Raw genomic sequence first — 26,014 nt, 5'->3', positions numbered from 1 at the left:
AATTACAGTACTAAATATAAAAATGATAAATCGACAGCATCTGAATTTTTCAGGCATTTAAAAGCCTACAGCATATCTGAACTATGCTCGGAACTGGTAACCCTGCAAAAAAAAAAAATCTGTTTTAAAATTTTAAAGGCGGCTTCATTTTATTCATCTCCAATATGAACCCAAAACATTTGGTATTAAACCAAAACTACCTGAGCACAACAGGCAACTTAAAAGATTAGTTTAAATCAAGTTTGTATTTTTAACAAGTTTGCTTCAGAACAACTGATATTATTTGTTATAAAAACATTTATGTGTAACATTGTACACATAAAACATTTAAATTTTATGCTTTAATTGGGTAAACGTTTTAAAGCCAACTAAATGGCAACAGGACCCAAGATTAAAATGACAGTAGCAAAAGAAACATAAATACATTAAGATACAGTAATACACTCACTTTGCAATGTGTTTAAATTACAACTTTGCAACTCAGTTTTATTAACAAGGCACAATGAAGCAATTTGATACAATTTACAATAATAATATACAGTATAGTTAAGGCTGTTCATGATAAATTCAGTAGTCAAAACCTCAAAGAATCAACATTGAAAATGTCAGGTTGATCAAAGTATAGAAACACTAAAGTTGCACATCAAGAACCATTATATACTTCATACAATGAGATACAGATTGTTTTACTTATATAAAAAAAAATCAGCTTTTGTACTACATAACATTTGTAGGTTTTTTGTTTAAATATGATGTAGGATAACTGAATTGAGAGAATGTTTTAAAAAGGCAAAAGATTATTATATGTTGCACAAAAATTAATGGAGGGGTACTCTCAAAAGCCATCCATTTCCAAACAAAACATCCTCAGTTCTCTGGTCTATATCCATGCCATACTTGACACAAATTCAAATTCAATGTTCATTATGGAGAAAACAAAACATGGTCAAACACATTTCTCTTTTTTTTTCCAAGCTATTGTAAGATCACTGTTTAATTAACACAGCTGACGACTCCTGGGTGCCCATTTTCCATTCATTTCCATTGTATAAGTAGACCCTAACCCCTCAAGCAAATAGTTTTCTTTTGGTATATTGTGCAATCAGTACAATCCATGCAACATTGTCAAATTCTACCTACAAAATACTAACAATTTACCCACACAATTTATGTAAAAATGGTGATTAGCTTTGTGATTCTCTGATTATACTTTATTTGCATTTGTTCAAAGCTCAGATAATGCATGTTCAGCAAATTCAAATGAACAGATGGAAGATTTTACAATGACAGTAATTTGTTTCCGTTTATCCACATAAAAGGAAAGCTCCCCCACTCCCAAAAGGTAGATCTTGTTCATGCAAGTTTGAATGTATCATACCAAGTTGTTCTCAAACCACATCTTAGTGAAAAGGGTAACAATTAAACAGGTCTTCATTTGGCAAATAAGAGATTGAGGGCGAGCGAGAGGGAAAATATAAAAAATAAATTAAGGAAAACAAATGATACACACTATAAATAAATCTTCCAGTTTCCCAAAAGAAAATTTGGGGTCAACAGTTCTACTTACTTCAATGGTTTCACAAGTTAATGCACATTGTGATTTTATACAGGCTGATTCTGAGCAATAATTACAGTATAAAAAAACCTACTTCATGTTTTCCTGTGTATTTTCTACAATTTAGAAAAGACAAAAACAAGTATTGTTGTGGATGGTATAGTAGAGACTGAAGTGCAGAGCAGAGAAATTGTTAAAAGCATCAAGAAAGTTTGCTCTTCAGGTAATAATCAGTTTAGAAAATTTAAAACAAACAAAAAAAGTGCAGTTTTGAAAATTAAACTCATACATGCTTCCTAATGGGTTAGATAGTAGTGTATGTAGGACAAGACAACAGAAAATGCCCAAATCAAAAAGAAAGGGTACAGTGTTGATACAAATGCACCGTATGTTTTGCTTCCAGCTGATCATTCAGAGAAGCCATTCAACAGCACATTTTGATAAACTTACAAATTTGCAACCCCTGAGCAACCTAATTGATATTCATTTTACATACAATCTTCACAAGTAGTTGATGGTATTGAGATGTCTATTCACTGGTTTAATTAAGGTAACTACAAACTAGATTTAGATCTATGAAAATACTCCAGTTGGTTTTCAAACAAGTTTAATAGCTTCAGTGCCTTTTATGGATCAGACCAATTTAGAAATTGGACAGAAGTAACCAATACTTAGCATGTTGCAGTAACTTATTTTACAGCACAAAACCAGAAATAGGCTTATTGCAACTTAAATATCATAACTATAATGGTACAAGAAAGTAAGTTAGTAGTCAAATTCTGAAGGTTATTCAGGAACATACAGAAAATCAATTTTAGCTAATAACTGCATTAAATCCAGACAAATACACAATTAATTTTCAGGAGAGACAGAGTCACATAAATTGAGAAAGGGAAGACACACAAATGCCCAATGAAATACCGACTTGGATTTTTAAAATCTTTTTTTTGCCCTTCTCCTGAAGGAAACAAAATACTCAAGTACAGAGCTATGAAAGAAATCAGCAAGCCTTTAAGTGAAGTTCTTTAGGGCTCTGTTTTCAGATAATATTAACATGAACCCTCTCCATTTGGGCTAACTGGAATTACCATCAAGCCAAAATTGAAATCCTAGCTGAATTTTCTGTCTCCACCTCTATGGAACTAACTAGTACTTCATCTGATATTGGTTTCTTTATTTCAGATTGGTAATAAAATTGCCTAAAGAACCTACGGCTACTAAAATCACATTATGGCTGCCAAGCTAGCAGGGTCTGAGCTGTTTAAGCATACTATTTACATTACCACTTGGAAGAGAAACCTATACAAAGTTTTGAATCTATATTTTGTACATAGACATATTTCACAAGTTGGTCAAACTCCGATGCATTGATGGGAAGTTATTTCAATGATGAGGCAATAATCACAAAGTATGACAAAATTCAAATATAAAAAGCAAATCAGACAAGTAGGATGATAAATTTGCCAAAGCTCCAAGGTCCACTTGAGCTCAATGGCTACAGATACCTCCAAGGTAATACTGCAGTAGACCAGAGGGGTTTTTTTTTACATTAATCATATTGTATACACAATTTCAATAAATGTCATTTGATTCATCATTGAACACTGCCAGGTTTTCAGTTTAAACTTATCATTTTTACTTGTCCCTTTCCTAATTTTCAGATTTTTAATTCTAGTTGGGAAGAAATTGCAATATTTAAATTATAGATGCAAATCCATGTAACATATTCATTACACTTGATTGAGAAACGGGAATATATATTTAAAGAACAATCAATGAAATTTTAAACAATCCTCCCATTTTAACCTCCTATAAATACAAACAGCACCAATAATGAAGGAGATGGATTATTTTTAATACACATTTTGGCAAAACCAGCCCTTGTATTTAGCTTTGGAATTAAATTTGTTTCAACTACCCGAACAAATGGGCAAATACTCATAAGCAGCCAACATAACCGAAATAGCTTAGAAAATCAAGGTCAAGTGGTTTGAATCTTGGCCCTCCAAACACAGGCCATGACTTTTCGGTTAAGAAACCAACTGCAGTTCAAAATTTCTGCTATTCAAAATTGGAAAACAGCATACAAAACAAAGCAAATCAAATGCATAAAACACATTAGACTGATGACAAAGTTTTGCAAAATACTTTGCAATCAAACACTTGCAGCATTTTGGCTACATTCACAGCAAAGAATAAAATCAAACCGTTAAAGGTGAGGGCAGGGCGGAGGGGTGAGGTGTGAGGATTATAACACACCTAGATCTTCCTCATCTGGCAAGTTCTCCATTGACCCAAAGCTCATTGAGAGATTTGTAGAGACTGGGATGAGGGGCTTTATAGATTGCCTACGTATTGTGCCAAATGGAAAAATTGAAGACAGACGGCTTGCCTGATGAAACGGTGTGAAGACTTCACCACTCGGAGAGCTTGTGTGCCTTTTCAGTACCCTCTGTGATACTTGTGTCTGTAAGGTGTTTATCTCATCTATAATTTCACAGATTTTGTTCACAGTGGTTGTTGATCCACCACCTGGTATTTGAACCTCTGGAATCCAACGCAAGTATCTCTGGCCCCACACTTTTAAAGCAGGGCCATCGTACAGAGGAAGCAGCAGTCCATGGTGATCTACTGGTTTACTGCGCCAATTTTCATAAAACTGTTTGTAGTTAACTGAATGATCTTCACTTGTCAGTGTCCACCTGCTTATCTTTTTGCCGAGAAAAGTCTTTATCAAGTGATCAGTCTCCTCCCTGAAAAACCCTTTTTTGGATGAAGACCGATTGTGATAGGATGGACTTGATGGCAGTGACATCTGACGTTGTGGCTGAGAAAAGAAATAAATTTTAAATGAAAATTGAACCATAAGTCTACTAGCAAAATAGCTTTTCTCCAAAAAAGAAAACTGAACAAGCTTTTAATGGATTTGAACAAGATCCACATGCATGACTAGTACAGATGGCCAAAGGACAGATAGGTCTAGAATTATACAGGTTATAGATATGTAACAAAATAGTTTATGTTGTTGAGCCATTCAGTAGCACAGCAGGTATTTTTCTTTCAAGCAAAATCAGCCAATAAATCAGTATTGCATGCACACAGGCAAAATTAAAGGCAGTAGTGAGGGGTAAATTCCATTCCAGATAGGTACTTCAAATCATTACATTAAACCTCAACTGTGATTTGAATTTCTAAATGAACAAGGAGAGACCATTTCTGTCCAATGCTATTCTTCCATTAGGTAGTTCAGAAAGCTGTGGGCAATATCATTTAAACAACACTGAAAGGATGAAATTGAAGTTACAACATATCACAAATTGTAGTGTATCAACATATTTTCCTTCTCTTCCCCTTCTAGAAGAGTCAAAAGCTGTTTCTTAGATACTATTAATCCTCAAAAATATTGTCCAAATAACAAGTAGTCATCCTTTATTCGATATCCATTTAACAAAGAGAGGGCATAATTCTTTTAATAAAGTACAAGTTGTTCCCCTCATGTATGTAAGGTAAGCTAATCAGCACAGATCAGCAGCAGATAGAAGTATTCCAGTCCTTTGGCAATGTTTGGCAATACATTTATGTATTGAACATAAGCTGTTGGTGGGATGGACGGGTGAAAGTTCAGTGGGAATTTGTTCAATTAAGTTGGTATAAATCACAAAAAAAAAGTTTAGTCTGAGCAATTTAATTGACCTTGCATTTCTCTTCTTTAACTGAACTGGTAGTTTTTGAGCATTTTTCTGCTCTATGTTCCTAATTAAAGAGAAAACAGATGACAATAAATTTGCATATAGCAATGATTACGACAGAGTATTGCATGCAGTTTTAGGCATCCCACTGAAGGGCATGAAAGCCATGGGGGAAAAGTGTGCGTATTGACATATCAATATGACACCAGGGAATAAAACTTCCAGTATCTGAAGTTTTTTATTTCCACTGAGGGAGAATTTTGAAAGTACAGATTTTTAAAAGAAAATAATTTCTGATTCCAAGTAAAGTTTTTCCTCCAATGTGATGTCAGTTCTGGAAAGGTGGCACTGAACAATGTACAAAATGTCCTCTTTCCTTTAAGCTTCTTTGCAAGAGAATGATAAAAGGTAGCTTACTCAGAACAATTAATCATAGTTTATGCTACCACGATTATGAATACAAGTTTAATTGAGATGATTACATATTAGAAAAATGGCTTAAGAATTTAGGCAGCACTTTACAGTTAATTGTTATGCAAATTTACCCCACATGCATCCTCCCAATCAAGTTAGTAAATGGATGTGGTCAAAAAAAATCAAAGACCTTAAAATACCTCTGATATATCGAGAAAATTTTCATGGACAATCTCCAAGCAGTTCAGTGCAGGGTCCTTTGATGATATGAATAAGGCAAATTTACACAACGATGAAAAATAGAGTTTCTGTGTGTACACTGCACTATTGGCAGACAATGTTAATTCTATACGCTAATTTATAGCAGATTGCTTAATCTTCAATATTTATTCCACATACTTTGGTGTGGTTTTAGTTTTACATTTGCAATTTCTCCAAGCAAGTCCTCTGTTGCACCCAAGTAAAACAAATGCAATGGTGGACAGACTCACAATGAAACGGAATAAAGTCTACACAACTTTTGTTATTGGATTTTCACACATGCTTTTGTTTCAAAAGTCTGAATTGATGCCGGTCTAAGACAAGGTCTCAGATGAAATGATAAACATGGATCCTTGTTGCAGGCATTATTCAGCTACCAAAGCACAATAATTGGCAGGAGTAGGCCACTTGGTCTAGCAATATGATCACAGTCAATCCTCTGTCTCAATGTCACACCCCTTTACACCTATAGCATCTTGAAATATGTTTATTTCTTTTTTAACAGATATTCAGTGACTCTACAATCTTCTAAGATAGAGAATTCCACAAGTTCACCATCCACTGAGAGAAGAAATATTCTCATCTCGGTCCAAAGTGGCCTTCTGCACATCCTGAGACAGCAATCCATTGTTCCCCTAGTCAGGGGAAACATTGTCCCGACATCAATTCTGTTCAGCTTGTCAGAATTTTACATGATTAAATGAGATCCCCCTCTCATTCTACTCAACTTGTGAATGTGTCACCTAGGTCCTTTTCACTCCTCCTATTATAAATTTACCAACTTAATCAGCATTACTATTTGCTGCACTCCCTCTGTTTTTTTTCTTCAGGAAGACAGCCAAAATACAGCACAAAATACAGAAAATCTCAGCTATGCTGTCACTAAGGCATACAGTTGCAGTAAGACTTCCTTGCTTCTGTACTCAACCCTCTTCTAAATGAAGGCCAACATACCATTTACCTTCCTAACTTGTGCAGCTGCACACTTGCTTTCAATGACCATGTAAATCAACCTTTACCAATTGCCACGTAAATAATACTGACATTCTCTTTCTAGCAATGTGAATTTCAAGCCCCTTGTTGAGATATTTGTATCAGGAATAGCCACAGGTGAGGGGCCTGAAGACTGGTTTTTGTGCCTTTATTTTAGAAATGTTGTAAGGAAAAGCCAAGGAATTATAAACCAGTCAGCCTGAGGTCCCTGGTGGTTAGTTTTGGAGTAGATTCAAAGGAACAGGATTTACGAGCATTTGGAATGGTAAGTCGGGCATTTGGAATGGAATGGTTATGGATAGTCGCATGACTTTGTTCATGGACAATCCTGTCTCACTAATTTGACTGAAGGTCTGTTTTCATGCTGTATGACTAACTTAACATTTACTCATATAGTACTGCAGTTGCATGTATTTTCCCATTCAATGTCTCGAGGTTGCTCTGGTGCCCTTCTCTAACCTCACCAGTCATACTTCCATCTAGTTGTGTCATCAGCAAATTTGAAAATATTACACTCTATTCCCTCATCCCAGTCATTGATAAATATTGTGAATTATCGAAAGCCCAAGCAGGGATCCTTGCGATACACCTCTATCACCACTTTGCACTCAAAATAATTCATTTATTCCTACTCTGCTAAAATTCTTAACCCACACAAGAACGTTAACACCAATCCCATAGGTTTTGAATTTGCAGAATAACTTCTTTTGGGATTTCAAAAACTTTCTGAAAGTCCAAATATAACAAATCCATTTGCTCTCCATCTATGCTGCTAGTTAGAAGTTTTAAAAAACTCCAGTAGTTTGTCAAAAATGATTTCCTTTCCAAAGATCCATGTTGACTTGGTGCAATGAAAATTTTTGTCATTGTCCTATCATAGCCTTAACAACAGAATCTTGCATTTTCCAAACGTTAGGCTTGTTAATTTTTTCTTGATATTTTATGACACTACTTTGGAACCAAATACAATCAAATTATTTTGTTAACCATGGTTGAGCCACTTTTCCTGCTTATTCTTCTGTCTGAAAATAAAGTACAACAACTACTGCATTGCATGTATCAGTTCCTTAAATATTAACCATTCCCTGTCCACAATCATACCTTTTAATGAGGTTCCATAGTCTCAGCCAACTGACCTCTCATAACTTCATAGTTTCCTGTTTAGATTCGGGACCCAAGTTTTGGATATGATTACCTTACTTTCTATCTCAGGGAAGAATTCAATCAGATCATGGTCACTTGATTTTCACTCAAAACAACTTCTCACATTAAAGATTATTAATTAACCACTTTGCAAAGCATAAACTAAATCTAGGATAACCTGACCCAAGTTGATTCCTCAAACTACTAGTCTAAAAATCCATTTTATTCACATTCCAGGAATTAATCTCAGTATTATTGCTACTGTGGTTTACCCAACTTATGTCAATTAAAATCAACCAATTATTCTGTATTTGTGTTGTAAGCAGCAATTATATAAATGAGCCCCAGTACCTTTCGTTATTAAAGGAGGGGAGAAGCGGATTTTTTTGTTAACATGTCAGAAAATGAAGTTAGTTGATGGAAGCATTTTACTGGTTTAAGAAGTTTTGAATTTATTTTGGGTGTGATGTCATAGACTTAACTCGGCTGCCTTGAAAGCATTTGGGAAAAGAAATCATGCTATATAACCAAGATAATTTTCTCATCAAGGTCTTGATAGATATGCTGTTCAGAGGGTCAGTGTCGTCTCAGTAGGCCAAATGGCCTCCATTTGCACTGCTGAGGTTCTATGATTCTACAGTTATCACATACATCTCGAATTTCCTGATTAATGTCATTCCCCTACCTCACCACTATAGTTTAAGAGGACAAGTCCCACAAATTTCTTCTGGTAGTTGTTGCTTTTGTCTTCACTCAAGACTGATTTCATACCCAGATTCCTCGGGCCAACATTCTTTCTTACTAGGCACTTATTCTATCTTTCATCAACAATGCCACCCCATCTCCTTTCCCCATCTGTTCCTCCTGGAGGGGGAATATCTTTGGATGATCCATTCCCAAACTTAGTCACCCCACATTTTCACCACGGTAATCATATCATACCAATGTAAATTATTTGCATGTGTCTAACCATATTGCAAATGCTCCCTGAATTTAGATACAGCATCTTTCGACTTTTTTTTACATTTTCACTCATTTACTTTTAAAACTCCAGTACCCTTTGCCATCCACTTAGGTTTTCAACTTTACCTTACATTTCCACCTCTTCCATCTTTGCTTCCCTCACTCTTAATTCCTGGCTACAGTTTCTGTCCCCCTCGTTTAAAATCTTCCCCCATTCTGATGAGGAAATACCCCCGTTTAAATATTGGTTTCATTGACTTTGTAAAGGTCCCCTTTTTCCGAGAATCTATCCCATCCCTCTCCAGCCGTACATTCATTTGGTCCATCATCTTATTCCTGATCTCACGACGTGGTACTGGAAGTAATCCTGTGATTACTAGCTTTGAGATATTGCTTCCTAATTTTTTCTTTCCCTAGCTCCCTACTTTCTGCTTGGAGGACCCCATCCCAGTTTTTATCCATCATTGGTACTGACATGGAGCACACTCTCTCGCTGTCTTCCTTCCGCCTTCGAAAATGTATTATACTCTGAAATCCCTGACCCTGGCACCAGAGAAGCAACCATCCTGGCCTTATGTCTGCAACCAAAGAACCATCTGTTCCCCTTACAATCAAACCCTCTATCACAACTATTCTCGTAACCCTCATCCTTGCCGCACAGCTGAGCCATTCCTGGTGCAGACTTAGCTCTTGCTGCATTCCCTGAGAAACCATCTCCCTCAGCAGTATCCAAACTGGAAAATGTAAGACTGACCCTTGTGCTACCTTCGATCTTTTACAATCTGGTGGTCACCCACTGTCTTTCTGCTTGTGAACACTTTACCAACTACTGTAATCATGGAAATCTCAACCATGTGCTTACTAGACAGTGAATTCAACTGCTGTTCCAGATCCAAAAAGGTGGCTTTTCAACAGCTGAGGTTGGATACATTTTCTGCATACTTAGGATACTGGAAACAAACCTGACTGAACATTGCACAGGTGGAGAATTTAACTAGGCTGAGCTGCCCTGCCATGATTTAGCATACCCTTTTTCTATTTACTATATATATTAAAAATATTGTACATACAAACACACACACACACCCACACACACACACCTATGTTACGGGGGGGCTCCCCTCACACACTCATTGCAGAAATTGCTGAATGAACATCATGGGCCTTCAATTTACCAACATCTTTCTGGTCAGTGGGTGTATACTAATCAAAACCAAGACTCCCTCTCCCAATGACACCTCACAAAAGCAAAGATACTTGGATATTTCTACATTACTAAGCAAAGGTGTCAGATTTGCATGTGGTATAGTTTTTTTTTCCTCCTGTACAAAAGTATCAACTACATATTTAAGCATGTGCAATTCTAAAATAAAATTTATGATAATTACCTTAATGCGTTGGGTCCTTCTAATCTTATCAGTTTTTGGCTTTCCAACATACACTGGATTATAAAAGAGTGCTTGAACAGAGTTCTCAAACTGCACAGACCACTCCCACACACAGGGAAGTTTCAACGATCTGCTAAGCATTCGCCGATCTTCATCAAGCTGCCAAAACAAAGAAAACACTAACCTGCTGGAAAAATTACTCCTCTTCAACAAAAAACATTATTTGGATGAGGACAGCAATGAGGTCCTTGCAGGACATATTTCTTCCGACTGCTCTGCAGTACACAGCAATGTTTTGCACAGTTATTTTACTAATCTTCAATAAATACTTCTCCCAAATTCAGTGTTAAAATATATTCCAATGATACAAAATTTAAATTGTAAGATGCTTTTATTTATTACAGCACAACCTAAAGCATTGATGAAAAAGACACTGAAGTTCAGAACTCTATAGATAGGAGGGGCTTGATAATTTTTTTTTAAAATGTGGAGTATTTTGTTTCCGGAAATTTTCCAGCACTAAAAGGAGATTTGTTTCTGAATAGCTCTCCACCTCCAGTATGCTTCCCTTCCATTTCAGCAATCCGAAGAGATCATTTTATCCACCATGGAAAGCCCAAACATTACCCCTTCTTTCCACAGCATTTTTCCATAAAAGCAAAATATGATACCTCACCTTCTATTTATCTCCTCCCAACTCACTGCATAAAAACCTAAATATATGTACTTATTTCATTTTCTGTTCATTAATCACAAGATATTCTCCTCTATTCTAGAGTAAGATTAAACACAGGTTGGCTGATCACTTTGCAGAGCACCTTCACTCCATGTACAAGTATGATCCTTAGGTCTTGCTCATCCATCATTTTAATTCTCTGCTCAAGTATCATCCTCACCAACAAATTTACAAACGTATGAAATAGGGGCAGAAGTACACCATGAAGCCTGCTCTGCCATTTAATAACGTCATGGATGATTTGTTTTTGTTTTGAACTTCACATTCCTAACTATCCCAGTAAATCTTCAATTCTCTGAATGACCTGAAATCTGTCCATTTCCACCACCTTCTGGTAAGAGTTTCAAAGTTTGATTATACCTCAAAAATTCTTGAAGGGGAATGTGTGATTTTAAAACTGCACCCCTAGTATTACCCACAAGAGGAAAATACTTTCCACACTTACCTTGTCAAGACCATTTAGGATATCATTCCTCAATCAAGTCACCAATCACTTTTAGACTTGTGGAATCAACTCCAGTGTTCAACATATCCTCACAAATAAACTCAATTATTCCAGATATTAATCTCACAAACTTCTCTGAACTGGCTCTAATGTACTTACATCCCTGCTTAAGTATGGAGACCAAATTGGACACAATAATCAAGATGTGGTCTCACTAATCTCCTGTATAACTGGAGCTTCACATCATTATTTCTATTTCCATTCCTTTCAAAATGAAGGAAGCATCTCATTCACCTTGATTACATGTTCTACCTGATTATCTTTGGTGACTCCTGCACTGAACTTCTCTGCACCTCAGATTTCTATGGTCATTCTTTGTTTAAATAATATTTTGCTTTTGCATTCTTCCTGCCAAAATGAACAATTTCACATATTTCCACATTATACTCCAAATGCCAGATTTTTGCCTATTCATTGAACTTATCAGCAAAGCTGGCAGCATCTGTGGTGAGAAAACAGAGTTAAGCTATCAGTGCAGTATCCCTTCTCCAGAACCTTGTATCCTTCTATTTTAGGTTCGGTGTCTGCAGTTAATCATCAACTTTGTCAGTATTTCTGTTGGGCATTGTAAATTCTTAAACAGTTTTGAGGGATGGCTTTAGAATTAATGGCTTTTTATGCACCACTAATGGATTTTTGTTTAATTTAGATCAGTTTGCAACCTGCAGGGTAAATAATGTGGCCTCAAGACTTTGAAGATGATTTTGGACTCTTTTGCCCAAGCTTAAGGGAAACACATACTTTAAAAAAAAAGTGTTTAAGAAAAATTCTTATTGAATCTTGGCAATTCCATGAAGTCATTAAATGAGGGCGAATGTATAGACCAGTGCTTCTGCATGTGGATGGCTACAGCAAAATATGTTACCTAATAGTTAAGGAAGTAGTAATAGTTCAAGACCAGAGGTTTTAGAATAAAATCCTGAAGAGATTAAAGCAGGATATATTTAAACTCTGATATAGAAGCTATCTGCCATTCCAGTCTATTTGTTAACTCATTAAAACCTACTGCAGTGTTAGATTCACAGACTCAGATTCTGGAAACTGGACAAGGTGTATGCTTGGGTACTCAAAAGCTAAGGGTTTGTTCCTCCTTTAATCAAAAAAATATTTTGCAAATTATGACATTAGACTTCTGCTGTGTTTAAGAAATCTTTCAATACGTGTCATCAGTACATAGTTTCATAGATTATGGGGTGAAAGGGGAACAGTTAGGAGCAAAATATTTGTTCACTTCATAGATATTTCCTTATTTTCTACGAGTAACACCCCATTCAGACGGTCTCAAGACCAATTTCTGTAGTTACTCTTTTGTTTAAAAAAAAACTTGCAGAATCTCTTGCCATCCATTTTTACACTTCCAGCTAGCTTCCTCTTGGACTTGAATTTCTTTGACCTGAATCATCTTCCCTTCATTCTCTGCCATTCCTTATATTCTCACCCATTCTTTATATTCTCACCAAATCCTCTGACATGCCAGTCATCTTTGCACAGTTGTATGCTTTCCCCCCACCCCCCACCAAATCAGGTTTGATGCTTTCACTAATTTTAGTTAACTATGATGGATCCTCCCTTGAGAAATTTTTTTATAGTAGGAACTTACTTATTCAGAAATATCCTCTGAAATATCTGCCACCATGTCCCTATTGATCTTTCAATTTGCCTAGGTTGCCAGTTAATTTTGATCAGCTAATGTTCATGCCCATAGATATTCCCTTATTAAAGTTTAGGATGCTCATCTTAGACTCAATATTCTCCCTTTAATCCCAGATGTAAACTTCAAGTCAGTGTCATCACTCCTACCTAGGGATGCCTTTATTCCAAGACCTTGAATTAATCCTGTCCTATTATACAAAGTCTAATGTAAACTGCACTCTAGTTGGTTACAGAATGAACTACTGAGAAACAACCTTGAAAATATTCTACAAACGCTTCACCCAAGCCACTACTGTCAATTAGATTTTTCTAGGTTATATGTACATTACAGTCACCCATGAATATTGCTGTCCCTTTATCAGAAGCACCCAGTATGTATTCTTGTATACTTTATAACATATTTTAGTTATTGTTAAGGAACCTAAAGATTTCTCCAATTAATTACTTCTGTCCCCAACTATTCTTCATTTCCATCCAAACTGATTTCACATCCTGATCTCTTAAACAAAGATAATCATTAACTATTGAGCAAATGCCATCCTTGACTCCCTTGCCTCCAATCACACCACCACCCAAGCTTTACTGAGCTTCCCATTTTTCCAAGTGTCATAGATCTCTCAGGGCTCAGGAACAAATCATGGTCACCCTGCATTCTATCATGGCTTTCAAGTCACCTTTTTTTTTTGCCATTTGATCCCTTGTCCCAACCATAGTTTAATACCGTTTTCACTTCACAGTTACGCATTTTGTAAGCACACTGGCCCCAGGACAATTCAAGTACAGACTGTCACAACTATACAGCACCATCTCCACTAGCTTTGATTGAGCGACCCATGATCTGGTACCCACCTTTCCAAAAATAGATTTTAAGCCATATGTGTATTTCTCAAATGCTATGTATCTTGTGCCAATTAGTATGCAACTCAATAATCCAGTGATTATAACCTTGGAGGTCCAGTTTTTTTAGTGTCGTTTCCTTGTACTCCAGGCAGAACCTTTTTTCCTCGTGCTCCCTTGGTCACTGATCCCCACATAGACTATGACAATTGGATCTCTCCACTTCCCTTGCGAGTTCCATTCCAGCCCCAAAATAGATGTCCCAAACTCTGGCAGTGGACAGACAACAGAGATCTGGACTCATGTTGTTTGCTGCAAGGGATAATATCACTACACTATCCTCTAACAACATTCTATGTTGCTCCCACATTTGAATGGCTTCCCAAACCCATTGTGTGGTTACCTTGCTAGTGCATCCTTACCAAACAAGCGGAGACCTCAAATCTATTGAGCAGTTTCTTAGGCTGACATTCCTATCCTCTAGATTCTATTATTATCTTCACATGCTGTCACATACTCCTAATTCACCAAATTAGAAGATGCTATCCTCTAAGATGCTACGACTCCCTCATGATGCAAAGAATCCAGATACCCTTCCCTCTGTGATGGAATACCATTTCTGTTGTTCAGCTTCCAGTTCAAACTCGAAACCCAAGCTGTTCAAATTTCAAGCACTTGCTACAGATATGGTGTGCTGGATCATTGAAAATATCTAGAAACTCCCACACACTTCATTCCTGACATTACTTATTTTGCCATTCTTAATTAATTGTAATTAGTTATATTGTAACCTTAGTCTTTAAATTGTTCCAATAAATCTAAATGCAAACTTTAAGAACTGCATCTCATCTTCTGATTAAGCATTTTATAGTAATCCAGATTCCAGAGTTCACCAATTTCAGATAATAGCCTCTGCTGCTTTTTTTGAACAATTGCAGTTAGTAACAATCCGACAGTTTCCATTCACAGTTCCTCTAGATCAACCTTCTGTTCCTGGCTTGTTCCATTATCCATCTCCTATCTTTTTCATCATCCATAGGCATTTGATCAATGTTAACGCCTACCCTACAAGGTGTAAGGTATGTCACTTGACTGGTCCTGAAATCTAGATCAATGCTCTTGGAACAAGAGTTTAAAATCTCACCAAGGTAGCTAATGGAATAGAAAACTCAATCTAAAACAGAATAGAAGACTGGTCTCAACAATATTCAAAATATTATCGGATAGTCATTATGAACTCAAAACATTAATTCAGTTTCTCCACAGATTTTATCAGTGCTGCTGGGTTGCTGTGGTATTTTGTTTTATTTCAGATCTTCAGCATCCACAGTACTTTGCTTTTATATGAAATTAACATCAAGATTCATTAATGGCCCTTAGGAAAAGAAATCTGCCAATCTTAAGAGTCTGGGCCTTCATGTCATTAGAGACCCACAATGATGTAATTGGCTCCTGACTAGCCTCTGAAAAAGCATAATCAGCCATTTAATTCAAGGGCAATTCTGAACAAGCAATATATACTGGCCTTGTCAGTGGTGCCCATCTCCAAACAAAGAATAAGGATGGACAGAAAGACAATTCCTTGTTTGCTCCACCTGTTTCTGCTTTCTCTGCCTCACCTCAGACCTTTTCCCAACTTTGATAACAGGGCAACCTGAAACATAACTCCATCTTTTTCCCCTGTAGATTACTGTCAGATCAGCTAAGCATTTTCAGAATTTTTTGCTTTTATCTTTGATTCCTGGCAACTGGATTATTTTGCTTTTATGAAAAATAGGTTTGCTCTAATTTAAGTTTGAAATTCCTTTTAGCAGCATAAACTCGGAAGCAGATCTCCATTTATGTAGGCTTTAGAAATGCATTTTACTAGTTTGAGAAACAGGATTAAAATTTGGACACCACAAAATCTGGCAATTCAAAAGAAATTAACTAATAAAGAATTTAAAAGGTATCGCATAACGAGGACGCTTACCATTTGGTTATTATCCCTTTGGCTTGGCGAATTGAACAGGAAGGTGCTAAAGATAGGGATGTACATGCTGTCTGATAATATAGTCAGGTAGGTCTCTGTAAACTCAAAGGCTGGTGGATGTTGCTGAAGTAGCTGCCACATACACTCCAAGAACAGAAGAAATATTGGCACCTCCGATGTAAAAGGAAAAATGCAAAAAGAATTACATTACTTTCGTCAAAGCATATGCTATTTTTCAAATGAATAATAATAAGACAATGACTATTTTATTCTTTTTAAACTCTTACAGGCAAGACAAATGGGCTCACACTTCAACTTTTCCATCAAGATTGCTCACATTTTTCATTTAAAAGGCTTTGTGATGGGAACACATGTTCCAGTGCTGCCCACTTTATCATGTTCGCTTTTGCTAGTATAATGATATATTTGTACGACATCCTCCTCATTCTAACTGCAAAACTTGGTTTCTTAAATTTCATTTCACTAATTCAGAATGCATTTCAGAAAGAGACCATTTAGCCCATTGAGACTGCACTGATCCTCCAAAGACCATCCCATCCAAACCCAACCTCCATCCGATCCTCATAACCCTGCATTTACCACAGCTAATCCACTTAGCCCACACACTCCTGGACATTATGGAGTAATTCAGTATGGCTAATCTACCTAACAGTCACATTTTTGGACTACGGGGAGAAACCCAAGCTGACACGGGGTGTGTGCGCAAACTTCACACTGACAGTTGCCCAAGGGTGGAATCAAAGCAGGGGCCCTGCCACTGTGAGGCAACAGTGCTAACCATTGAGCCATCTGTGTTTCTCCAGTCTCCACATTCAATGGATGATCATCTGGTGGGGCTACCTGGAAGAAGCAAACATCCTTCTCCTGCCACCTTTCAACATTCCAAAAGGAATTAGATTGGGGCTGGCTACTTCAGTCAGTTAGAATGTGGTGCAGAATGATGCTGACATTGCAGGTTCAAGTCCCACATAGATATAATATTTCTTCAGGATGCAATGTTTTGTGATATTGCTGCTGGACTAACTATTGCTAGGATCTGATTTCTTGGTTGTGGAATCACTTCACCCCAGAGACCCACAGGATCAGTGATTCAATCCCACCAAGGCAGGTGGAGGATTTAGAATTCAACACAGATTTAAGTCTAATGACCAGGTCCATTGTCAACTATCGTAAAAACCCACTGATGTCCTTTAGAGAAGGAAACTGGCATCTTTACCTGATCTAGCGCATGTGATCCAAGATTCACAGCAACGTGACTGACAGCTAATCGCCCTCTGAAATAGGCTCCAAGCCATTCAGTATCAAGTGTTAGAATAAAAATGAAATTGGATGGGCCACCTGGCATCAACTAAGACACCTCGGATCAGACAACCCTGCAAAGTCCTCCTTATAAATATCTGATGGAAGAGAAGTTTCACAGACTAGTTAAAACAGAAACACACTCATACACTTGGAATTATTCCTTACACCTTGGACATACAGTCAGGATGAAGTTGGTCTCCGAGTCCTGGGACCTCCTATCTTCCACATATCTTCAGGCCAAAGGTAGGCATGGAAGCCTCCTGCTGATTAACATGTACCGCCCAGAGGGTGGTAAGGACACAATGTACTCTGGGTGGGGGGCTTCAATATTCATCACCACGTTGCTTGGCAGCAGCTGAATCCTAAAAGACATATCTACTAGACTAGGTCTGCAGCAGGTGAAGAAGGAACCGACAACAGGGAAAAGCAGATTACCCTCATCCTCAACAAATTGCTGCTGCAGATCTAACTGTCTATAACATTATTGGAAAGAGAGAGTGACCACTGTACAGAACTTGTGGAATGAAGTCCCTGCTTCACACAGAGAATACTGCACATTGTGTTCTTGGGCACTATGGCTGTGACAAATGGGATAGACTTCAATCAGCTCTAGCAACTCAAAACTGGACATTTATGAAATGCTTATGGGCTATCAGCAGCAGCAACACTGTATACCAACACAACCTGAAAACTCAACCAGCATGACCCTCAATCTTCTAATATATTAAGCTAAGGAATCAATAAAGAGAGCAGTTCAGCAGCACCAAGCATACATATAAACCTGGTGAAGCTATCAAATAGGAATCCACTTAAACAAAATAGTTTAAAAACAGCAAATGATAGTTGGGGACAAATGATTCTACAAAACCAAGAGATCAACGCTCTGTAATCCTGCCACATCTAGAAATGAAATTTAGGGGATAACAAACAATTCACGATAATAGGTGGCTCCAGAAATATCCCCATCCTCAGTAATGGGAGAGCCCAGCAAGCGGCAGCAATTAAAAGAATCTTCAGTCACAAATATGATTGGGGCCAGGAAACATATCAACCATTATCTAATGGCAGTGCAGACTCCATGGACCAATGGCCCAATTCTCCTATGTCTTATGGTTTCCTGGGCCCAACCTACAGCTACTTTATCAAAGGCCTTTGCTCCAACCTAAGTCAGAAGTGGCAATGTCCACAGATGATTGCACAATGTTCTGTATCATTCACAACTTCTCAGGTATCATGTTCAAATGCAACAAGACCCAGACAATATCCAGACTTGGGCTGACAACTGGAACTAATACTCACATCACACAAATGCCAAGTAATGACCAACTCCAATAAGAGACGAACTACCAACATACTTTGACAGTCAGTGGAGGGTTGCTATTGACCTGGACCAGGATGGCTCGATGGCTCAGTAGTTAACACTGCTGCCTCAGGGACCTGGATGAGATGCCAGCCTCGGGCGACTATGCAAACTCCACACAGACAGACATTCTCCCAGTGGCTATGTGGGTTTCCTCCGGGTGCTCCAGTTTCCCCCCACAGTCCAAAGATGTGCAGGTCAGGTGAATTGGCCATGCTAAATTACCTTTCGTGTAGGTTATTAGTCAGGGCTCTAGGTGGGTTACTCTTTGGAGAATGTGTGGACTTGTTGGGCCGAAGAACCTGTTTCCACATTGGGAATTCTAATCTAAATCTAAATCGAATTATAATCTCAACTGGGCCATGCATATAAATTCTGTGCCTACAAGAGCAAGTCAAAGGCCAGGAATTCTGCAGTGAATAATTCACTCTGACTCCCAAAATCTTGTCCATCATTTATGAGGCACAGATCAGGAGTATGAGGATCACTGCAGTTCCAACAACACAAGCAGCTTGACACCAACAGGACAGAGCAGTCTGCTTGATTGGCATTACATCCACAACCTTCACTCCCTCCACCATTGCTGCTCATTACCATGTACAGGATACACTGCAGCAATGCACCAAGGCTCCTTAGGTAAAACCTCCCAAACCCATTACCTCTATCATTTAGAAGGACAAAGGCAGCAGACACAAACATCACCACCTGCAAGTTCCCTTCCAAGCCACTCACCATCCTGCCTTGGAAATATAGTACCATCCCATCAGTTTTCATAGTCAAAGTCTTAAAACACCCTCCCAAATGGCGCTTTAGCTATCCCTCGATATAATGGACAATAGCAGTTCAAGGCAGCAGCTCACCATCACTTTCTCCAGAGCAAGTAGGGAAGGGCAATAAATATGGCCGAACGCTCACATCCCATGCATGAACAACAAACATGTCCTCTGTTACATATCAATCTGCTTTTCAAATACCTATAATCCTATGCAAGCAGAGTACTTGTCCTTTCACCTTCGCTCTTCTCACCACTCGAAGCTCAAATACTTATCCTGGGTTCAACACCATCAGCACTTCATCCAACTTAGTGTATGCTTACAATGTGTCATTGGGCACTGTATTGACAGAATGCAGACTAATGATTTTTGCTTCACAGTTCTGCTTGGTCTATAAACTCTCTCTGCTCCTGCTTGCCTGCCACTTTAAATCTCCATTATATATTTCTACCTTACTTGACATAAGCTTGAAGTACATCTCCTCTTACTCAAAGATATCATGGCATTCGAACCTTGACTTTAAGAGCTTTTTGACTTAATTACAATTAAACATTGTTTTAGAAATCAAGCATGAGTGATGGAAAAAGATAGACCAGATCTAAAAGTTGAAGTTCTAATTTTGATAGTATGAAGCAAGAACTTTCAAAAGCAGATCGGGGCCAGATGTTCTCAAGTAAAAGGGATGGTTGGAAAATGGGAAGCCTTCAGAAATGAGATAACAAGAGTCCAGAGACAGTATATTACTGTTAAAGTGAAAGGAAGGGCTGGTAGGTGTAGGGAATGCTGGATGACTAAAGAAATTGAAGGCTTGGCTAAGAAAAAGGACGCAAGCATAGGTCAGGTATAGACAGGAGCGATCAGGTGAATCCTTACAGTATAAAGGCAGCAGGAGTAAACTTGAGAGGGAAATCAGGAGGGCCAGAAAGGGACATGAGATAGCTTTGGCAAATAGAGTTAAGGAGAATCCAAAGGGTTTTTACAAATACATTAAGGACAAACAGGTAACCAGGGAGGGAATCGGGCCCCTCAAAGATCAGCAAGGCAGCCTTTGTGTGGAGCCGCAGAAAATGAGGGAGATACTAAACGAGTATTCTGCATCAGTGTTTACTGTAGCAAAGGACATGGAAGATATAGAATGTGGGGAAATAGATGATGACATCTTGAAAAATGTCACTATTACAGAGGAGGACGTGCTGGATGTCTTGAACTTGTAAAAGGTGGATGAATCCCCAGGACCTGATCAGGTGTACCCCTAGAATTCTGTGAGAAGCTAGGGAAGGGATTGCTAGGCCCCTTGCTGAGAAATTTGTATCAATAGGCACAGGTGAGGTGCCAGAAGACTGGAGGTTGGCTAACGTGGTACCATTATTTAAGAAAAGTGCTAAGGACAAGCCAGGGAACTATAGACCAGTGAGCCTGACATCAGTGGTGGGCAACTTGTTGGTGGCAATCCTGAGGGACAGGATGTACATGTATTCAGAAAGGCAAGGACTGATTAAGGATAGTCAACCTGTGGGGGAAAATCATGTCTCATGAACTCGATTGAGGTTTTTGAAGAACAAAGGATTGATGAGAGCAGAGCAGTGGACATCATCTATATTGACTTCAGTAAGGCATTCGACAAGGTTAGATCTCATGGAATACAGGGAGAACTAGCCATTTGGATACAGAACTGGCTCAAAGGTAGAAGCCAGAGGGTGGTGGTGATGGTGGTGGAGGGTTGCTTTTCATACTGGAGGCCTGTGACCAGTGAAATGCCACAAGGATTGGTGCTGGGTCTTCTACTTTTCGTCATTTATATAAATAATTTGGATGTGAACATAGATCGTCTCATTAATAAGTTTGCAGATGATACCAAAATTGGAGGTGTAGTGGACAGCAAAGAAGGTTACTTCAGATTACAATGGGATTTTGATCAGATGGGCCAATGGGCTGAGGAGTGGCAGATGTGGCAGTTTAATTCGGATAAATGAGAGGTGCTGCATTTCAGGAAAGCAAATCTTAGCAGGACTTATACACTTAATGGTAAGGTCCTAGGGACTGTTGTTGAAAAAAACTCCCTGAATGTAGAGTCGCAAGTAGGTATGATAGTGAAGACAGCATTTAGTATACTTTCATTTATTGGTCAGTGTATTAGGTGTAGGAGTTGGGAGGTCATGTTGCGGCTGTACAGGACATTGGTTAGGCCACGTTTGAAAGATTGCATGCAATTTTGGTCTCAGTTGTGAAATTTAAACAGGTTCAGAAAAGATTTATAAGGATGTTGCTAGGGTTGGAGGATTTGAGCTATAGGGAGAGGCTGAATGGGCTGGGGCTGTTTTCCCTGAAGGGTCAGAGGCTGAGGGGTGATTTGATAGAGGTTTATAAAATAATGAGAGGCATGGATAGGATAAATAGACAAAGTGGGGGTGTCCAGAACTGGAGAGCAGAGGTTTCTGGTGAGAGTGTAAAGATATAAAAGGGACCTAATGGGCAAACTTTCCACGCAGAGGGTTGTACGTGTATGGAATGAACTGCCAGAGGAAGTAGTGGAGTCTGGTACAATTAAAAGCATTTAAGAGGCATCTGGATGGGTATATGAATAGGAAGGGTTTAAAGGAATATGGGCCAAGTGCTGACAAATGGGACTATCTTAGGTTGGGATTTGTGGTCAGCGTCGATGAGTTGGACCAAACGGTCTGTTTCTGTCTCCATGACTCTATAATTGGAGGATAGCTACATCATTTTCACTCCCAGGTATTCATATGTGAGCTGGTTCTTTGCATGGAATTCCACTGTTGGTACAGGGTCAAAATGACCCACAACCTTAAGGTCCAACTGCTTTACATCTGTATGCTCCTGGGCCACAAGCTCTTGTCCTCCATTGCAGATTTTCCATTACTTCTCTTTTGTACTGTTGTTTTGTAACCATTTACACCTCCTTGAGCTCGTTTTCTGTGTTTTTGTACCTGATTTATCAAATCAGTTTGCAATTTTATCATTCCTGCACTCACTCCATCAGAAATGCTCATTTGTTCATTTTATGTACCTGTGAATTTCTACAAGCTTGAAAACTTGTTCATTCTTTCAATTAAAAGTCATCAACTTGAAATACAACTGTTTCTATCTCTAGATGCTGACAAACCTAGTTGACTGCTTCCAGTAATTTAAAGTAACAAAATATACAAGCTTATCAAATATTCAGTCCTATAGAGACTTAAAGTACTTAAAGCAAAAAAGACTTGTGGAATTAAAAATTCTCATTGATACCTTGGCTGAAGTTTATGATTCAGTTTACTTCCAGTAAGTATAGCTTTCTAGAGTAAAAAGTGTTACTACAAATCCCTAAAAGTCAGCAAGCTGCCTATGTCATAAGTGGTAGCAACTCAATGAAACTTTTCCTACTTCCTCACTATGTCACAATCAAGACCATATTAGATCATACTACTTGGGAAAAGGTGCAAGAAAAAGGAACATATTGTGAAGCAATCAACTTTTCCTCCATATATAACACATGACTTCAAAATCAAATGGAAGATGTTAGAAGTATCTCAAATTAGGTTTGAGATATGTTTTCTATTTAATAAATCACCTCATGTTATGCAGATATCAAAAAGTAGTCACTCAGATTAATTTGCCACTTTGTTTGGTGCACAGAAATTTGATAAACATGACCCAATCTGATAATTGAGAGAGTGTGCTACTGCACCTCAGCTTAAGACTTTTATTCACATCTTGCCTCAGTCAAAAAATAAAAAGAATATATTTAAAACAATTTGCATTAAAAAAATGACATTCATTTAATATAAAAAAGTCACATTGTACATCAACATCAGACACAGCTGACTAAATTAAATTTAGCATTTGAGAGAAATTGTTTATGAAGCTTAATTATTCCAACCTTACCTCTTTATCATTGTTTCGCAGAAGATTACATCTGTCCAGAAAGCAATGGCAGCCCATCACCCATTCCTTCTGAATTAAACTTTGGAAACCAGATATTGTTCTGAAATGTGGGTCTATGATTACCTGGACTAGACTTGCAATTAGACAACACAGATCACAGCAATTCTCTTCTGAGAGGGGAAAAGAAAAAGACAAGAACACACTTAAAATGGGTTTTCTGATGTGAAAGAAAAGCAATTCTGGCTGGGGAATGAGGAAAAAAATTGAACAACTTCATTCCTTAAAAAAAAGTTTTTATTTAAATAAAGTGTTAGGATGAAATAAAGTCAACAAAATTTACAGAAATTAAGATCGTACCTTCCACATTGCAATATTTTAAGATCGGAATGTAATGTTGTAAGAATTCAATGTCATGCAAAAGAAAAAGTAACCAAACTCTTCCTTACCCATAAGCACCACAGTTGTGTTTTTATGTTCCAGGCATTCAACAATATTCAAGGCTTTCTTCAGACATTGCCTGTGAAGGAACACATTTCAATTAAATATTTTTGACCACTTGTCTTTTTTTTTCAAGTGAGCACAAGAATTTCTAAACATATCAATGCCCTCTTCCAGTTGTCCTTCAATTCTTTTACCAGCAAGAAACCAATGGGTCGATAAATATATGGGCACTGCTTGTGAAAATGCACATATATAGAGACAAAAAGCTAGGGTCAATATTGGCCCGTGGCCTATACTTGCTACACAAGCTGCCAGCACTGCTGCAAATCTATGCAGCTCACGTGTAGACCAACGTTCCGACTCTCTAAACATGCTTGGGCAGCAGTAACAAAAAAGTCTGGGATGAAATGGCAACAATTGTTAAGAGGAGACCATATGTTGCATGACTCCTAATGCTCCAAAAGTAAAATGTTAACAATTTGCATTAGAAAATAAATAGTAGCCTCTAAACAATCCTGAGTGGTGCAGCTTGAGGTTTACCTTGAAAGAGAAAAACCAAAATCACAAAACAGGTATTAGGCCCTTAATTTACATAAGCAAAGGACCCACCCCCTATTCGAGCATTCCACCAGGCTCTCCAGAGAATCGCTCTCAATTTCATGAGTGTGTTTTGCCAGAAATTCTTCTAGTACAGAACAATGTTGGTACAATTGGATTCTTGTGTCTTCTTGTGCTGTAAACTATGTGCAATACATTGCAAATGAGTATTTTAATTTAAGGTCACCTTAGTGACACCCACATTTCTTGAATGACGAATTTTTATTTTAAAAAAAGCAAAAGTGCAAGACAGCTACTTGAACATGTACTCCTACTGTCATCTAAATCTCCAGGCAAGGAGGAGTAAAGGGAAAAGAAAAAATATCATTGCAAAATAATGTGACTTATTCAAACAGTTTTTCAATCTTGGAGGCGATTTTCCTGTTACATTACCCAGTGCCCTGATAAGTAGAAATTTCATAAAATGGGCTATTGAAGTATTATCAGATTTGAAATGGAAGAATGCTGGTGGTGATGTGGTAGAAAAAAGGCTTGGGAGTTCATGTTGCTCACTTAATTCTTGGCTTGTTTGACACTACGACAAGGGTAATAGTTCAAAAAGTATTTCAGTGATTTGGTGTGACCATAGCTATGAAGGGCACTATATTAATGCAAGCCATTTCTTGGTTCAGTTCTGTTTCCTGTATCACAAGAACAAAATTTTATAATGTGAAGTCTGCAGTGAAAGAATGAATCGTATCATCCAAGCCTCAGCCTTTTGTAATGGCAATGACACAAAGCAACAGAAGTGTAAATGTATTTGGGGGAAAAAAAAACAGGAAAGGTTAAACAATAGGAAGTTGAAGCATCGTGATAAAAGACACTACCAATAAATCTTATTAAATAAAAGTTCCGAACCAGTCTGAAAATCATCTAGCTTCACTTCATAGAATCACACAGTAAAAAAGGAGGATCTGTGGCCCAAAGCTACACTAAACCTACATGAGTCTCACAGCTTACATGTTATGACATTTCAAGCACTCATCCAAACTCAGATTGCCCACCTCAACTGGCAGTGCATGAGATCCAAGATGGCGGCGACTCAGCAAGTCTGAGTCTACAGAGCCCTTCCCAAACCCTGGGTAAAGTGGGTTTCCTGTCCCCACCACACTTGCCAAACCACCCAAAAAATTTATTTAATCTTAATTAGCTGCTGAATATTATATTTAAATAGTCTAATACTGAGTGGATAATGAGTAAATCAAAGGGACCCCGCAGCTCTCAGAAAACAAAGACCCCTCCCCCACCCTCCTCTCCTCCGGCTGCAGCTGATGTAAAAACGAGCCTTATAGAGATGATTGCCAGACTGGAATCGACACTCGTCAATTTCATCGCAGAATCCAGGCAGAGATGGAATGCATTCGAAGAAAAGCTGCAGAAACAGAATCAAACCATGGAAGAGCTGCAGGGCCGAGTGAAGGGGGCGGAACTAAAGGCCACGACCTCCGAGGCTGCAGCTCAAACAGCTGCAGAACAGGTGCGAGCTCTGGAGCAGAGAGTCAGGGCCTTTGAAATTTACATCGATG

General features: G+C 38.1%; 1 protein-coding gene across 2 annotated transcripts in view; it reads right to left on the bottom strand.

The window, feature by feature from the left end:
- Positions 1 to 541: 541 nt before the first annotated feature.
- The window catches only part of mtmr12 (myotubularin related protein 12), an 84,981-nt gene continuing 59,508 nt past the window's right edge, over positions 542 to 26,014 (bottom strand). Inside the window, exons 12-17 of one of the 2 annotated variants that reach the window (XM_060856376.1) lie at positions 23,897 to 23,967; positions 23,451 to 23,620; positions 16,110 to 16,280; positions 10,407 to 10,565; positions 5,859 to 5,915; positions 542 to 4,382 (exon numbers count right to left, since the gene is read on the bottom strand). In XM_060856376.1, coding sequence (XP_060712359.1) covers positions 3,804 to 4,382; positions 5,859 to 5,915; positions 10,407 to 10,565; positions 16,110 to 16,280; positions 23,451 to 23,620; positions 23,897 to 23,967 — 1,207 coding nt within the window. In that variant the 3' untranslated portion in view covers positions 542 to 3,803. The remainder of the gene's footprint in view (positions 4,383 to 5,858; positions 5,916 to 10,406; positions 10,566 to 16,109; positions 16,281 to 23,450; positions 23,621 to 23,896; positions 23,968 to 26,014) is intronic. The other variant, XM_060856459.1, reaches the window with a different exon arrangement.

The sequence above is a fragment of the Hemiscyllium ocellatum genome, chromosome 1 (genome assembly GCF_020745735.1).
Source record: "Hemiscyllium ocellatum isolate sHemOce1 chromosome 1, sHemOce1.pat.X.cur, whole genome shotgun sequence".
In the NCBI taxonomy this organism is placed as follows: domain Eukaryota; kingdom Metazoa; phylum Chordata; class Chondrichthyes; order Orectolobiformes; family Hemiscylliidae; genus Hemiscyllium; species Hemiscyllium ocellatum.
This window is presented reverse-complemented; position numbering and strand designations above follow the sequence as displayed.